Source organism: Papio anubis, chromosome 20 (genome assembly GCF_008728515.1).
Source record: "Papio anubis isolate 15944 chromosome 20, Panubis1.0, whole genome shotgun sequence".
NCBI lineage: Eukaryota > Metazoa > Chordata > Mammalia > Primates > Cercopithecidae > Papio > Papio anubis.
Genome location: NC_044995.1, coordinates 877979 through 894539, shown reverse-complemented (window position 1 = coordinate 894539; position 16561 = coordinate 877979). Strand labels below are relative to the sequence as shown.

The 16561-nt window shown below is 57.1% G+C and overlaps 1 protein-coding gene and 1 non-coding gene across 2 annotated transcripts; both read left to right on the top strand.

Annotated features, from left to right (window-relative positions):
• Window positions 1-3625: 3625 nt before the first annotated feature.
• NOP53 (NOP53 ribosome biogenesis factor) lies at window positions 3626-15634 on the top strand. The gene is made up of 13 exons (XM_009194848.3): window positions 3626-3900; window positions 5012-5076; window positions 8533-8641; window positions 9276-9475; window positions 9874-9944; window positions 11692-11787; window positions 13097-13201; window positions 13285-13467; window positions 13916-14091; window positions 14323-14389; window positions 15097-15173; window positions 15256-15312; window positions 15567-15634. Exons 1-13 carry the CDS (start codon window positions 3677-3679, stop codon window positions 15571-15573), a joined length of 1437 nt encoding a protein of 478 aa, XP_009193112.3. The 5' UTR covers window positions 3626-3676; the 3' UTR covers window positions 15574-15634.
• Window positions 14419-14528, top strand: LOC116271782. Its single transcript, XR_004180532.1, has one exon. It is a non-coding gene; the product is annotated as a small nucleolar RNA SNORD23 (small nucleolar RNA).
• Window positions 15635-16561: the final 927 nt, after the last annotated feature.

Sequence of the window (16561 nt, the reverse complement as noted above, 5' to 3'; positions counted from 1 at the left end):
GTCACACAAACACACACTAATTCCTGGCACGACCCCAGCCCCTTCCCTGGGTGAGCAGCCCTGTGGTTGAAATGACTGATAGACCCTCTTCTGCTCCGCTTCCTCCTGCCCAGCCAGGCCAGACCCTCAACCCACTCCATCACAGCCTCAGGTCTCGGGACCATGGGGGCTCAGAGGGGAGACACAATCTTCTTTCTTTCCTTCTTTCCTTCCTTCCTTCCCTCCTTCCTTCCTTCTCTTCCTTTTCTTCCTTCCCTACTTTTCTGTTTTGTTTTTGCCCCCAATTCTGTCCACACCCATTCCCTCCCTCCCTCCTTCCCTCCCTTCTTCCTTCCTTCCTTTCTCTTTCTTTCCTTTTCTTTCTTTTCCTTTCTTTCTTTCCTCTTTCTTTCTTTCTCCTTCCTTCCTTCTTTTTCTTTCCCTCCCTCCCTCTCTCTCTCTCTTTTCCTTTCCTTTCTTTTCTTTTCTTTTCTTTTTTTAATAGAGTCTTCCTCTGTCACCCGGGCTGGAGTGCAGTGGTGAGATCTCGGCTCACTGCAACCTCCACCTCCTGGGTTCAAGTGATTCTCGTGCCTCAGCCTCCCGAGTAGCTGGGACTGCAAGCATGAGCCACCATGTCCAGCTAATTTTCGTATTTTGAGTAGAGACGGATTTTCACCATGTTGGCCAGGCTGGTCTTGAACTCCTCATCTCAGGTGATCTGCCTGCCTCGGCCTCCTAAACTGCTGGGATTACAGACATGAGCCACCGTGCCCAGCTTCACACCCATTTCTTTTAAAAGGATCCTGTAGCAGGAAGAAAAACCCCTTCCATCGCGCTCCTCCGAGACTGTACCCCCTTGGAGGTATTTCCATCCTCCACTTGTCCGTGGCTGGAAATGCCCAGTCTGCTCCTGGCCCCCTGGAAGCCTCCCCACAGCTGGTGGTCTGGACTTAAGGATTGCTGGGCCACCGCCTCTCTGCCCATCACCATTCCATATTTAAGTGGAGCCCCTACATAGAAAGGCCTCGGGGCTCTATTTTAGTCTTTTCAGGGATGTCGTGGGCGGGGGAGGGGGGTTCTTGGTGCTACAGCCCTCTCCCCACCCCTAAAGGGACCCCGACGCTATCTGCTGCCTTCATCACGTTATTAGTGCTTGACCCTGGCAGGGGACCCCATGGAAAAGATGGGGAAGAGCAAAATACATGGAGACGATGCCCCCTCCAGGATGCTCGCTGGGATTCCCACGCCCACCATTGTCCCCCACCCCGTGGCTGGGAGGGGCCTCTGAACGGAACAGTGTCCCCACAGAGCGAATAAAGCCAAGGCTTCTTCCCATGTGGCAGTCAGGCTGACTTGGGACAGGGATCGCCCGCCCTCCCCCAGGGAAGGAGAGAGCTGGGCAGGATTTGGGGTTGGGGGAGGCCCCCTTCCGTGCTCTCAGGGGCGGGGTGGAGTCCGTGACTCAATGCAGCGAGGCCTGGTGACTCAGGCCTGGGCTGGGGGCCAGATCGGCATATTTTCCGAAGAAAAGTGACTCTGGGGCCCTCCCCCCGGGACATCCCTCCCTCCCACCTCCTGTGGCGGGGGCCTGGGAACCAAGCCCTGGGGCGCGCGCGGGGTGTGTGTGTGTGTGTGTTTGTTGTGTGTGTGTCTTCGGGCACGAAGTGCTCCCCTAGCCCCCGCCCTGCCCGGCAACGTGCCCTTGCACAACCTGGGTACATAACTCCCGACGCGTAACACCAGGGACATACTGGTTTCCTTGCCCACACGCGCTGCCAGGAGTGTGCGCGTGCTCACGTCCTGGGGGCTCTTCGCCAGAGCTGGGCAGCGCACCGTACGCGCCCGGTCCCGCGCACTTACACCCAGGCCACACCCACGGCGTCCCGGGACACGCTGGCCGCGCGCTCATCCCGCCCACGCGGGCCCAGTTTCGCGGCTCGCGGCGCCCCCTGGCGGACGTTCAGGAGACAAGACAGGCTGTGGTCTCCAAAATCTCCGTCCCAGGCGGTCGGGCGCTCAGGTCCCGGGGCTACGATCCAGGGCCTGTCACCTTTCCAAAGCTCTGCGCAAGGATCCAGCTGAGTTCAGTTGTGTGTGACCATGAGTGTGGCGCCTTCCCTCTCTGTGCCTTTTTCCTTTATGAGTCCAAAGTGACTTTTATGAGGTCTGGTTCCCTTTGATTTGTTTTTGAGACAGGGTCTTGCTGTCACCCAGACTGAAGTACAATGGTGCAATCACGGCTCACTGCACCCTCCAACTCCTGGGCTCAAGCGATCCTCCCACCTTAGCCTCCTGTGTACCTGGGACTACAGGCGCACACCACCACGCCTGGCTAATTTTTAAATTTTTGGCAGACACAGTATCTCACTATGTTGCCCAGGCTGGTCTTGAATTCCTGGGCTCAAGCCATCCTCCTGCATCGGCCTCCCAAAGTGCTGGGATTACAGGCGTGAATCACCACGCCCCCTGCCATGGATCCCTTTGAATGGCTGCCAGGGCCCAAGAGCCTCCGAGCTTCCTTCCTTATTTGTAAATAGCAAAGATGAGTTGATTCTAAGATGAAGCCTCAGAGGGCAAGGCACTAACAACAGCTAACACTCAGATGACAGACACAGCCTTAAGTGCTTTACATATGTTTAATCTTCGGCATGATTTATGAGGCAGATGTACCATTATCATCCTTATTTTGCATATGAGGAAACTGAGGCACAGCGAAGTAGCCTGCTCAAGATGAATGATTCTTGAGTCTGCACTTCTAGGGTCCTAAAAGTGTATGTTTCTAACATTCCTCTAATGTTCTGTGCTTCCAACTTTGATATTCCGAAAGTTACTTGATTTCCAAGATCCTAGGATTGGAACATTTGAGATGACAAAACTGAGAGTGGAACATGTGCTGTGCAGAATCTGCCACTGACTGTTCGAAGAAAACGAGATTAAAAAATTATAAGGCCGAGCATGGTGGCTCACATCTGTAATCTGAGCACTTTCGGAGGCTGAGGAGGGAGAATTACTTGAGCCCCGGGGTTCAAGACCTGCCTGGACAACATAGTGAGATCTTTGTCTCTTGAAAAAAAAACCACATCAGTTTGGACCAGGAGTGGTGGTGTGAGGCTGTAATCCCAGCACTTTGGAAGGTCTAGGAAAGAGGATCACTTGAAACCAGATGTTCGAGACCAGCCTGGGCAACATGGGGAGGCTCCATTTCTACAAAAAATAAAAATAAAAAATTAGCCAGGTGTGGTTGCACGCTTCTGTGGTCGCAGCTACTTGGGAGACTGAGGTAGGAGGATCTCTGAGTTTAGGAGTTGGAGGCTTCAGTGAGCTATTACCCTTCCACTGCACTCCAGCCTGGGGGCAACAAAGTGAGACCTTGTCTATTAAAGAAAAAAATCAGTTTGAGCGAAGACCCCAGGCGGCCAGGTGTTCGGTTAAGGGCGAGAGCCAAGAAACTGCAACCTTCCCATCTCTCTTCTACCACCCGCCGCCGTTAGGAGTCTTCAGATCCCGCTGTAAAGAGTGGAGGAAGGGGTAGCCATTTATCCTTTACCAAGATGACAGCCTCCTGGCAACTCTAGTCACTTTACAAATATGGCTGCCACAGGAAGTACGTCACGGAAGAGGGTGGGAAATCTGCGCGCGCACGCTGCAACGGGGCTTTTTGGGACGCCAGCGGCTGAATTCTTTCTTTGACAAGATGGCGGCAGGAGGCCGTGGAGATGGTGGGAAGCACAGCTCGAAAAGTGATGCCGATTCTGGTTTCCTGGGGCTGCGGCCTACTTCGGTGGACCCAGCGCTGAGGCGGCGGCGGCGAGGCCCAAGAAATAAGAAGCGGGGCTGGCGGCGGCTAGCTCAGGAACCGCTGGGGTTGGAGGTTGACCAGTTCCTTGAAGACGTGCGGCTACAGGAGCGCACGAGCGGGTACGGGGGGCGGGACTTCCGGGAACTGGGACGGTTCCAGCGCCCAGGTGCTAGGCCAGTCGTGTTTGCGTGGGTGGGTCGGTGGCGGGGGTTGGGGGGCAGCTGTCCCGGGGACTGCCGAGGAAATGGAGAGCATGGTCAGGGGACTCAACATGGGAAGCTGGAGAGCTTGATAGAGTTACCAGGTTTAGCAGATAAATATACAGGACGCTTAAATTTGGATTTTGGGTAAACAATGAATAATTTTTAGCATAAATACATTCCATGCATCCACCTTAGCTTGCTCCTTGCTATATATGTGTGTGTGTGTGTGTGTATATATATATATATATGTTTCTGAGACGGAGTCTCGCTCTATCACCCAGGCTGGAGTGCAGTGGCGCTATTTCAGCTCACGGCAACCTCCGCCTCCCAGGCTCAAGCGATTCTCCTGCCTCAGCCTCCTGAGTAGCTGGGATTACAGGCGGGCGCCACCACGCCGGGCTGTTTTCTTTCTTCTTTTTTTTTTTTTTTTTTTTGAGACAGAGTCTCTCGCTTCTCGCTGTAGTCCAGCCTGGAGTGCAATGGCACGATCTCGGCTCATTGCAACCTCTGCCTCCAGGGTTCAAGTGATTCTCCTGCTTCAGCCTCCCAAGTAGCTGGGATTACAGGCATACACCACCACGTCTGGCTAATTTTTGTATTTTAAGTAGAGACAGGGTTTTGCCATGTTGGCCAGGCTGGTCTTGAACTCCTGACAGTAGGTAATCCACCTGTCCCGGCCTCCTAAAGTGCTAAGATTACAGGTGTGAGCCATCGCACCTGGCCTAATTTTTGTATTTTTAGTAGAGACAGGGTTTCACCATGTTGGCCAGGCTGGTCTTGAACTCCTGACCTCAGGTGATCCACCCTCCTGGGCCTCCCAAAGTGCTGGGATTACAGGCATTGAGCCTCCGCGCCCGGCGGTCCTTCCCAAATATTAAGTTCTGTAAACTGCAGGGCGAGGCCTTAGCCCGGAAGAGGCCAAGTCCCGTGGTGGGACTTGACTAAGAAGAGGAAGGCTGGGGCTACCAGGTTAAATCTCTTTTTTCTCCAACATCTCTGGCTGATGTTCTGCATTTCTGTCCCCCAGTGGCTTGTTGTCAGAGGCTCCAAATGAAAAACTTTTCTTTGTGGACACTGGCTCCAAGGAAAAAGGTGAGGAGAGGCTTATGTGGTGGGGAATGGCCGTTATTCGTTGTTAGCCAGCTTACTGCAGCCTCTGAGATCTATGTTAATTTTGTGGCTTGGGAGGCAAATATCTGCGGAAACAGGTCAACCTTAGTATAAACAAGGGGACCTCAAATGGGCAGAAAGCAAGCTGGAGACTAACTTAGAGAAGGTGGGTTTTTCTTTTGAGGTGTCAGTGATCTCCATGCACAGATAAGCTGCTGGGAGTCTGCCTTGATCAATAGGTTAGAAACACATTAAACGATCTCTTTTTAGCTTGCAGAAAAGTAAGTCAAGGACCTGCTTACACAAATCAGTCCTGCTGGTCGCGATGGCTCAGGCCTGTATTCCCAGCACTTTGGGAGGCTCAGGCAGCTGGATCACTTGAGGTCAGGAGTTCGAGACCAGCCTGGCCAATATGGTGAAACCCCATCTCTGCTAAAAATACAAAAATGAGCCAGGTATGGTGGCGGGCGCCTGTAATCCCAGCTACTTGGGAGGCTGAGGCAGGAGAATCACTTGAACGTGGGAGGTGGAGGTTGCAGTGAGCCGAGATCGTGCCACTGAACTCCAGCCTGGGCGACAGAACAAGACTCTCTCAAAAAATAAACAAAATAAAGCTCATCTTGTTAACTAAAGCAAGACTGATTTATTATTACTATTATTTTTTTGAGACAGTTTTGCTCTATCGCCCAGTCTGGAGTGCAGTGGTGTGATCTCAGTTCAAGTGATTCTCCTGCCTCAGCCTCCCAAGTAGCTGGGACTACAAGCTGCACCATCAAGCCCGGCTCTTTTTTGAGATGGAGTTTTGAGCCCAGGCTAGAGTGCAATGGCGTGATCTCAGCTCACTGCAACCTCTGCCTCCGAGGTTCAAGCGATTCTCCTGCCTCAGCCTCCCGAGTAGCTGGGATTACAGGCACGCCACCGCGCCTGGCTATTTTTGTATTTTTAGTAGAGACGGGGTTTCTGCATGTTGGTCAGGCTGGTCTCGAACTCCTGACCTCAGGTGATCCGCCCGCCTCAGCCTCCCAAAGTGCTGGGATTCCAGGCGTGAGCCACCACGCCCGGTCAAGCCTGGCTAATTTCTGTATTTTTAGTAGAGATAGGGCTTCACCATGTCAGCTAGGCTGGTTTCAAACTCCTGACCTCAGGTGATCCACCCGCCTTGGCCTCCCAAAGTGCTGGGATTATAGGCGTGAACCACCACACCCAGCCAAGATGAGCTTTAATAGGAACGAGAGGACCTGATTTAGTGAACAGGTAACACACTAGTCTTAACTTGCTTCCCTTATGTTGCCAGAATGCAGGGTGGGGATCTGCTGAAACAAGATGAGGAATGAGGGAGGGATTGTTCTGATGAGTAACAGTGTTTACTTCAATATGTAGAAAAACAGACTAAGAACAGATGATCTGCTCTAATGAAGGGCCTGGAAGCAAGTGAAGGTGTCTGCTTTGATGGAAAGGCTGATGGCTTTAATGAGCAAGAGAGTGAGCTTGTGTGAGATCAGTCAAAGGGTCTGTTTTAATGAAAATGAGAGGACCTGGTTCAGTGACCAGATAGAGTGGAAGGAGCTGCCTTGAGGTACGAGAGACTTCCAATAGGCAGGTAAAAAGTGGTTATTAGAGTCTGGGCGCAGTGGCCTACGCCTGTAAGCCCAACACTTTGGGAGGCTGAGGTGGGGCGGATCACTTGAGGTCAGGAGTTGGAGACCAGCCTGGGCAGCATGGCGAAACCCCGTCTCCACTGAAAATACAAAAATCAGCCGGATGTCATTGTACACGCATGTAATCCCAGCTACTGAGAAGTGCTTGGACCCGGGAGGTGGAGGTTGCGGTGAGCCAAGATTATACCACTGCACTCCAGCCTGGGCGACAGAGCAAGACTGTCTCAGGCCGGGTGCAGTGGCTCATGCCTGTAATCCCAGCACTTTGGGAGGCTGACGCGGGCAGATCACCTGAGGTCAGGAGTTCGAGACCAGCCTGACCAACGTGGAGAAACCCCGTCTTTACTAAAAATACAAGATTAACTGAGCGTGGTGGCGCGTGCCTGTAATCCCAGCTACTTGGGAGGCTGAGGCAGGAAAATTGCTTGAACCTGGGAGGCAGAGGTTGCAGTGAGCCGAGATCGCACCACTGCACTCCAGCCTGGGCAACAACACTGTCTCAAAAAAAAAAAAAAAAGAAAGTGGGGTGTTATTAGAGAAGTCAGCCTTGAGTGAAGTGAGTCGATCTGGTGTGTGAGCGTAAAGGGCAAGTCAGTGGCCTGCCTGTAATGAACCGATGGGGAAGTAGTTATCGGCGTGCTCTGGCGAGTGGGAAGCCGCTTTGCGGGGCAGAAGGGAGTCAGTTTTTGGGTCCACTTCAGTAAGAAAACGTGGACAAAGATACTAGTGGTTGTGAGCAGTCGCAGGTCAGCCCCTGTGCTTCGTGGGTCTTCCATGATTTCGTCTTCACAGCAGCCCTGCGAGGGAGGCATCGACATCCTCACGAGCTAATGCCTCTTATGTGCGAGGGTCCCACAGTCCATGCCAGGGCTTAATCTCCATTCTAGGGCGCTTATTGCAGAGTTACTGCTTTTGAGACAGAGTTCCCGCTTTAGTCAGCCTGAGGGCTGGAGTGCAGTGGCGCGATCTCGGCTCACTGCAGCTCCCCTGCCTCAGATTTATTCTCCTGCCTCAGCCTCCCCGGCAGCTGGGACTACAGGCCACGCCTCCGCTAATTTTTTTTTGCATTTTTAGTATGACGGGTTTCACCGTTGTTAGCCAGATGGTCTCGACCTCTCCTGACCTTCGTGATCCTCCTACCGCCTCCCAAAGTGCTGGGATTACAGGCTTGAGCCACCGCGCCCGGCCTACTGTTAGGCTTTTGAAGTAAAAACCGTAGGTACCTTTGGGGAGGAAAAAGGCAGTAAAAACCAGTGACCTAGAAGTTATGCTGAGAAGTGGCCGTCCTGGGTCCCAAGTCCAGTTCTGTGGCCCTCCCTGCGCTTCAGTGTCAACTGATCACTTGCTTTCTTCCTTTTTTTTTCCCCCCCCTGAGATGAGATCTCACTATGTTGCTCAGGCTGGCCTCCAACTCCTGGGCTCAAGCGATCCTCCCACCTCAGCCTCCCAGAGTGCTGGGATTACAGGCGTGAGCCACCATGCCTGGTCCCCTTCCCTCTCTGTCTGGGAGACTGTCCTATGTGGCTGTGGGTGTGACTCTTCGTGTCCCCAGCATGGGGCCTGCCTCCTGCTGGCCTAGCACTTGGTGTGGAAGGTCAGGGCTTGGGCACCTTGGGCCCCACCCTGAGGGGCCTCTGCCTCCAGGTGGGAGCCTGGGGACCTCCAGGTCTCCTGGGGTGACTTGGATTCAGGTCTGGTGGCTGCATGGAGCTGAAGGGGGCGGGTGGTCTTTGCCGTGGGTAGGCCCGAGGCCTTGACTCGTTCTCTTTCCGACTCTCAGGGCTGACTAAGAAGAGAACCAAAGTCCAGAAGAAGTCACTGCTTCTCAAGAAACCCCTTCGGGTTGACCTCGTCCTCGAGAACACATCCAAAGTCCCTGCCCCCAAAGAGTGAGTGTCCCAGCATCCCTGGACCCTTCTTTCCCGCCAGACTCTGCTCCTGAAGGGCTTCTGGGGTTGGGGGATGGTAGGTGAGGGTCATTTGGAGGGTAGGGCAGGCACAGGGTCAGGTTTGGGCTTTGGAGTGCAGATTGGAGGGAGGGAGTCTGGGTGCCCTGGGGCTGGGCCGAGGCAGTGAGGAGGGGCCTGGACCCAGCTTGGGGCTTTGGGGTTGGAGAGGAGGGGCTGAGTGGGAGGCGTGTTCAGGAGGCACATCAGGTGGGTCTTGGGGCATGAGCGGGTGAGAGGGTGGACAGCTGGCCTTCCCCTGAGATGGGGATGTGGAGGAGGAGCGGGATTTCGGGTGATGCTGAGGTTCGTTTTGACATGGTGGTGTGAGGTGCCTGGGGGATGTCCAGGACAGGGCTGTCGCTTCATTGAGTCTGGGGCTCAGAGGGGAGGGGAGGCCTAGGCAGGAGACAGATGTGGGGAGAGGGGTTCTCTGAAGAGGAGGCGGAGCGCCGCCTTTTGGAGAGGGGGTGCTGGAGCTGCCTTAATGGTGGAGGAAGCCTGACAGGGAGGAGGCCTGGCTGCTGTTCAGGCCGCCACCTCACCTGCTGCACTTGTGCCACCTCTCCCCGACCAGCGTCCTTGCCCACCAGGTTCCCAACGCCAAGAAGCTCAGGCGGAAGGAGCAGCTATGGGAGAAGCTGGCCAAGCAGGGCGAGCTGCCCCGGGAGGTGCGCAGGGCCCAGGCCCGGCTCCTCAACCCTCCCGCAGCCAGGACCAAGCCCGGGCCCCAGGACACTGTGGAGCGGCCTTTCTACGATCTCTGGGCCTCAGACAGTGAGTGACCCTGCTGTCACCTGCAGATGGGGACAGGACTGCCATGTGCAGTTGTGTGTGTTGTGCACTGCACAAGAGTACAGTGTGAAAGGGAGTGCCCTGTGCTTTGGTGACCTCCCAGCAGAGTCACGCCTCCTGAAGGGGCGGCTGTTTCCCACTTGTGCTTTTCCTTTCCTGAGTTGTGAGGCTCCTGCCTTCAGCTTTGGTCTCCTCCAGTTTCTGAACCCGTCCAGACACAGTTTTGTCCGGGTGATCAAGGCCCCTTGGGGTCTAGAATCAGTCCTTCCCTTGCCTGAGCTTCAGGGTCACCTTTTTGAAATGGGGAGGGATTGGGGGGAGCCCTTTGTGCCTCTTCCATGCTGGGACTGTCCCAGCGGCTCCCCTCGCTGTATCCACAGACCCCCTGGACAGGCCGTTGATTGGCCAGGATGAGTTTTTCCTGGAGCAGACCAAGAAGAAAGGAGTGAAGGTGAGACATGTGGGAAGGGCGTCCTGGGTGATGGGAGGGTGAGGAGGGCCAGGAGCTGCTCTGTGTTCCTGCAGTAGAGTCTCAGTCTCGGAACCCTTCTATCCCAGTGGCCGAGAACTCTGCTGGAGCCAGGTGGCTGGGATTCCTGTCCCGGTTCCAGTGCTGACTGATCCTGGGAAGGTGGGCTAACCTTTCTCTGACTTGTGTCTTCCTCTGAAATGCAGATGAGGGCCCGGCATACTGGCTCACACCTGTAATCCCAGCACTTTGGGAGGCCAAGGCAGGTGGATCACCTGAGGTCAGGAGTTCGAGACCAGCCTGACCAACATGGTGAAACCCTATCTTTACTAAAAATTATTATTATTATTATTTTTGTGATGGAGTCTCGCTCTGTCGCCCAGGCTGCAGGCTGGAGTGCAGTGGCGCAATCTCAGCTCACTGCAAGCTCCGCCTCCTGGGTTCACGCCATTCTCCCGCCTCAGCCTCCCGAGTAGCTGGGACTATAGGCGCCCGCCACCTCTCCTGGCTAATTTTTTGTATTTTTAGTAGAGACGAGGTTCACCGTGTTAGCCAGGATGGTCTCGATCTCCTGACCTCGTGATCCGCCCGCCTTGGCCTCCCAAAGTGCTGGGATTACAGGCGTGAGCCACTGTGCCCAGCCACTAAAAATATTTTTAAAATTAGCTGGGCATGGTGGCACGTACCTATAGTCCCAGCTACTAGGAAGGCTGAGACAGGAGAATCGCTTGAACCGGGGAGGTGGAGGTTGCAGTGAGCTGAGATCATGCCACTGTACTCCAGCCTGGGCAACAAGAGCGAAACTCCGTCTCAAAAAAATAATAATAATAAAATATAGATGAAATTGTACTTAGATCAGGGGCTGGTGGGGAGAATTTAAAGAGGTAACGCATGAGAAGGTGGAGCCAGCGCTGGCAAGTGGCAGAAGTGTCATGGGTTTGAGTTTGGATTTGCAGCCTCCTCCTTCTTGAGTTGCTGGACCCTGAGTGTTAGAGCCCAGGTACTTACAATCTCCGGGGCTCAGCCAGAGAAGCCCTTGCCAGAAAGAACATACAATAGCACCGTAGTGAGAGACCTGGAAGGGCGAGGGGCAGGCCATGCAGAGGCCCCAGGGAAGAGCCGCCAGGCTGATGACAGAGGCTTTGAGGGGGGACCGAGTGTGTTCAGGAGGCGGGGGTGGTCCCGGAGGGAGTACAGGCCAGGCTTGGGGGATTATTCTGAGCGGGGCAGATGTGTGGGGCACCACCAGAGGGTTTTGTGGAGGGGAGGGGTGGGACCCAGGTGGCCACTCTGGGGAGGTCACGCTGTGGTGGGACAGGTGTAAAGTGAGACGCCGGGAGTCAAGGGCATGAGAGTGGAGCCCTGAGCCAGCTGTGCTGGGGCTGCGGGTGACCCGGGACACAGTCCTGGGGCAGATGCTCCAGGCCTTGCCAGCGGTTGGGTGTGGGAAGACCTTGAGGGGTATTCAGGTGACTCCAGGCTTCTGCTGGCAACTGACAGGGCCTTTGTGGGGTGGAGAGCAGATGGGGAGGGATGAAGAAAGCGTGGAAGTGGGCCGTGCGCCCAGGTCGCCCAGGCTTTCTTCTAAGGCGGGGCCCTCCTGACCGAATCACCCCCCAAAGGCCCTTGTCTGGTGACATTACCACATTGCAGTTAAGTTTCAACACACAAGCCTGGGGGACCTTCCGACCTCACACGGCCTTACCCTGCCTCGGCCTTTTCTCCACAGCGGCCACCACGCCTGCACACCAAGCCGTCCCAGGCCCCCGCTGTGGAGGTGGCGCCTGCCGGAGCTTCCTACAACCCATCGTTTGAAGACCACCAGGTACACCACCCCGACCAGGCCTCCCTCCTCAGCGGGCTCTGCCTCTCGGTCAGGGCTTCACTGGCTGCCTCCCTGTGCTGGGTGGTGCTGGGAACTCCAGAGTGACCCAGACAGCCCTGGACCTATCCTCACGGGGCTCATGGCCCAGTGCAAGAGACCTGTTCCCAGATAATGATGAGCAGAGTGGTTGGGGCTGGGAGCCCAGACGGGGCACCTGGCCCAGCCTGGGGGGTCAGGAAGGGCTCCCTGGAGGAGGGGACGCCTGAGTCAAGGCAGAGGCAGAGGCTGAGGGAGGGGTTTGCAATGGGAGGAGGGGAGTGAGTTTTCCAGGTGGCGGGAACAAAAGGTACAGAGGTGAGGTGAGACCATGGCGCCTTCCAGGAAGCCTGTGGGACAGAGATGCAAAAGGCTGTGGTGACTCGGTGGCATACTGGCAGCCAAGTGACAGTTATTCACGGGCGAGGCTAGCTCAGCGATGGGGAAGTCTGGCTGGAGCCACTGTGCGTTTAGCCAGCATCTGTTGGGCACAGATACTGTGGACAAAGGGTACGAAAACCCCTCGCTTGGCCGGATGCAGTGCCTCACACCTGTAATCCCAGCACTCTGGGAGGCTGAGGCCGGCAGATCATTTGAGGTCAGGAGTTCGAGACTAGCCTGACCAACATGGTGAAACCCCGTCTCTACTAAATACAGAAAATGAGCAGGGCGTGGCAGCGTATGCCTGTGGTCCCACCTACTTGGGAGGCTGAGGTGGGAGGATTGCTTGAGCCCAGGAGGTCCAGGCTGCAGTAAGCTATGATGGCACCACGGCACTCCAGCCTGTGTAACAGAGCGAGACTCTCAACCACCACAACCCTCCCTCGAGGAACACCCGTTCTCCTGGGATCACGTGACTGGGGAGACGCTGAGATGTTAGCGGTAGAGGCAGGATGCTTGCCCTAATCGTTTTCAGCTTCATAAGAAGGAGATAGCCAGGAACAGAGGCAGCTTCCTCGTCTGGTAGAGAAAAGCGTCTGCGGAAAAAAGCAGCAGTGTGCTCACGTTTGAAAGGACGAGGGTGCCGCTCACTGCCATCTGTTCCTGGACCAGATGTGGGAGGGGGCGTGGAGATCAGACATTCGCTTTTAGATTGTACCTGCTCTGGCTCTGTGCAGGGTGGGGTGTGCTGGTAGACGGGGCGTGGGGAGGAAAGCCTGGGCTGGGGTGAGATCTGTGGGCACTGGGTGAGGGACAGATGGGAGGTAAGAGGGTCTAGTCTCAGTGTCCCACGAGAGGTTCAGGGACCGGTCCTCACTCCCACCCCTCGCAGACCCTGCTCTCAGCCGCCCACGAGGTGGAGTTGCAGCGGCAGAAGGAGGCGGAGAAGCTGGAGCGGCAGCTGGCCCTGCCCGCCACGGAGCAGGCCGCCACCCAGGTGAGCCCCGCACCTGCCCCTCCCTCTCCTCCCGGGGCCTGCTACCTACCCCTGACACTGCTCTCTGCTTCCCACCTCCCCAGGAGTCCACGTTCCAGGAGCTGTGCGAGGGGCTGCTGGAGGAGTCGGATGGCGAGGGGGAGCCAGGCCAGGGCGAGGGGCCGGAGGCTGGGGATGCCGAGGTCTGTCCCACGCCCGCCCACGTGGCCGCCACAGAGAAGAAGACGGAGCAGCAGCGGCGGCGGGAGAAGGCTGCGCGCAGGCTGGTGAGCGCCTGGGCCGGCGGGGCCTGCTTCGGATTCCTCGCCCCCTTCCTTCCTTCCTCCCACCCGTGGGCTGTCCTGGGTGATGTGGGCAGCCTGCCCACCCCAAGCCCCCTGTGTGGCGTGTGGTTTGGGCTGTTTGGGACCCTCACAGCTGAGACTCATTTTCCAGCCTCTTCCAGGCGGGGCTCTGGGCTGGGGTGGGACGCGGGTCCCTGGCGCTTCTGTTTGACGGGTGAGGTGCGGGCAGGTTTCTGCACCGCAGACCGGGGGAGGTTGAAGCTAGCAGCTGCGGGGAAGGCACTGGAGGCGCTGCTGACCTGACGGGGACAGGGTCAGGAAGGGCCTCCGGGGCAGGCAGATTTGCGCGGGGAGGGTTCCCTGTGTAGAGGGAAGGCCTCCCTGGGTGGGCAGCACTCGCCTGGACCCTGACCCTGCCCCGTCTCCACAGCGGATACAGCAGGCCGCGTTGCGGGCCGCCCGGCTCCAGCACCAGGAGCTGTTCCGGCTGCGCGGGATCAAGGCCCAGGTGGCCCTGAGGCTGGCGGAGCTGGCGCGGCGGCGGAGGCAGCGGCAGGCGCGGCGGGAGGCTGAGGCTGACAAGCCCCGAAGGCTGGGGCGGCTCAAGTGAGAACCGGGCCGGGGGTTCTGGGAGAAGCTGGAGGTGGGGCCAGGTCCCAGGGCCTGACGCCTTCCTGCGTTTGTTCAGGAACTGCCCGCCCCTCCACCGGCAGACCACCTCCTCCCCCACAAAACCCCACATTCTCAGAGGCCCCTCCTTCTCCAGCAGGGGGCTTTGGACTGGGTGTCCTGGGCCCTGCAGGCCTGAGATTTCTGAACACCCGCCCTGTTCCGCAGGTACCAGGCACCCGACATTGACGTGCAGCTGAGCTCCGAGCTGACAGACTCGCTCAGGACCCTGAAGGTGCTCATCGCTGGCGCCGCAGAGCCCTGTGCCCAATGATGACACCATCCTTGCTCCCCGTGCCCCCCAGGGGCTATGGGCGACACCATGGCTGCCCCTGGGCTGGGCCAGTGGGGCCAATGCCCAGGGGCTGAGGGCACAGGGTGCTGGGGGGGATCCCAGGGTGAGGGGCCAGGCTAGGGTTTGAGTGTGGGACCCTAAGAAAGCCTTTCCTTCCAGCTGGTCCCTGTTGCAGTCCCGGTCGCCTTCAGGACTAGAGGGACCTTCCTGAAGTTCAGAACCAACCCTGTCCCTCCCCTGCTCAGAACCTGCTGTGGCTCCCCAGTGCCCCTGAGGAAGCCCAGCTCCTCTGTCAGCCACACACCTGGCCTGGCCTGCCCCGGCCGTGGGGCTCCAGCCAGCGGTGCTCATGAGTGGACTGTGCCTTCTCCCTCTGACCCGGCCTTTGCCTTTGCTGTCCCCTTTTCTGTGTTGTCACCAGCCCACTTCCCATGACTCCTCCAAGCCCAGCTCAGAGATGGCCGTGGGTTGGTGGCTGTCATCCCAGTGCTGAGCCCCAGCAGCTGAGGGCCAGGCTGAGTCCCTGGTGCCCACAGGCTCCCCTGGGGAGACTGCACGGGGCTGAGCTCTGCCAGGACCCCGAGGAGAGGTCCCAGGCCCTCGGGCTTCTGCCAGGCCCTGCTGAGGCCTCCCTCTCTGTCCCGCAGCCCGAGGGCAACATCCTTCGCGACCGGTTCAAGAGCTTCCAGAGGAGGAACATGATCGAGCCTCGAGAGAGAGCCAAGTAAGGGCGGCCGGGGCTGCTGTGGGGTGAGGGCGTCTGGGATTGGCCCCAGGCACTGACTGCTCCATTGTCCCTGCTCCAGGTTCAAACGCAAGTACAAGGTGAAGCTGGTGGAGAAGCGGGCGTTCCGTGAGATCCAGTGAGTCCACCCGGTTTCAGCACAAGGAAGGGAGCCCTTCTCCCGCCCCATGGTGCCCACTGAGTCCCAGGGACCCTCCCAGAGTGTGGCCAGTGGCTGAATCACAACCCCTTGGCCATGCCCAGAAGAGGCCCTGAAACCAGAGTGGGGTTGGGAGGGTCCCCAAAGGGAAACTGAAAGTCAGGGAGTGTCAGGTGGGCAGGGGTTGTGGGGCACCCTCTTACCCACCCTCAGCCCCTTTTCTCTGTCCCTAGGTTGTAGCTGCCATCGGATGCTGGAGCCCCGCCCTTCAATAAAAAGTCCCTTTTAGCCAATCAGTGAACTTCGCGTGTGGCTTGTGTGTCTCCTGCGGGCAGCTGCTCCCAGGTGCAGACTGTGTGTCCCCGCCGTGTGGCGACAAACATGTAGGTGGCAGAACTCACTGCCAGAGCCTGGTGAAGCAGAGGTGAGGAGAAGGTTCCCCAGTGGATTCCGACTTGGAGAATAGCCCAGTTCCTTCCGCTGTGGGTGACGTAGCAGCTCTCGCCACACCGATGGTAGGAGTGGTGGCAGCTGACCTCCGCCAGGCACCTGCTATCGGGTTTATGCAGGTGGATTCACTCACTGAACTCACAGCAGCCCAACCAAGGAGGGCTGTACTTACTCCCGTTTTAAAGGTGAGGAGACAGGGCCGGGCACAGTGGCTCACTCCTGTAATCCCATCACTTTGGGAGGCTGAGGCGGGCAGATCACTTGAGCCCAGGAGTTTGAGACCAGCCTGGGCAACATAGCCAGACCCTATCTCTACCAAAAATTAGCCAGGTGTGGTGGGACGCACCTATGGTCCCAGCTACTGGGGAGGCTGAGGCAGGAGAATCACTTGAACCTGGGAGGCGGAGGTTGCAGTGAGCTGAGATCGCGCCACTGCACTCCAGCCTGGGCAACAAGAGTGAAACACCATCTCAGGAAAAAAAAAAAAAACGCCGTCTGCCAAGGAGGCCGGCCTCTGACCCAGTGACTCTGTGCTCAGGGGTGACCGAAGGAAACTGCTGGAAATGGGGAGGAAGCTCTTAATGCCTGGAGACGGCCATCGGGGCGTCGGGCACATTCCTGGATACCCGGGGTGGTGGGTGGTCACAGCCACTCAAGGACAAACCCCGTGGCCTGGACACTCAGTGTCCTCAGGAAGTCCCTGGTATTTAATTGCCTGGGGAAGTGCGTCTGTTCCCATGTGCGAAATGGAGGATCCACAGCAAAGATGTTTGTGTGT

What these genes read in the sequence shown, in the direction of transcription:
- NOP53 (XM_009194848.3), top strand. Translation starts at nt 3,677, where the DNA reads ATGGCGGCAGGAGGCCGTGGAGATGGTGGGAAGCACAGCTCGAAAAGT. An exon ending in CACTGGCTCCAAGGAAAAAG is followed by an intron (nt 5,077 to 8,532) that starts GTGAGGAGAGGC and finishes TCCGACTCTCAG; the next exon opens with GGCTGACTAAGAAGAGAACC. An exon ending in GAGCCTCGAGAGAGAGCCAA is followed by an intron (nt 15,174 to 15,255) that starts GTAAGGGCGGCC and finishes TCCCTGCTCCAG; the next exon opens with GTTCAAACGCAAGTACAAGG.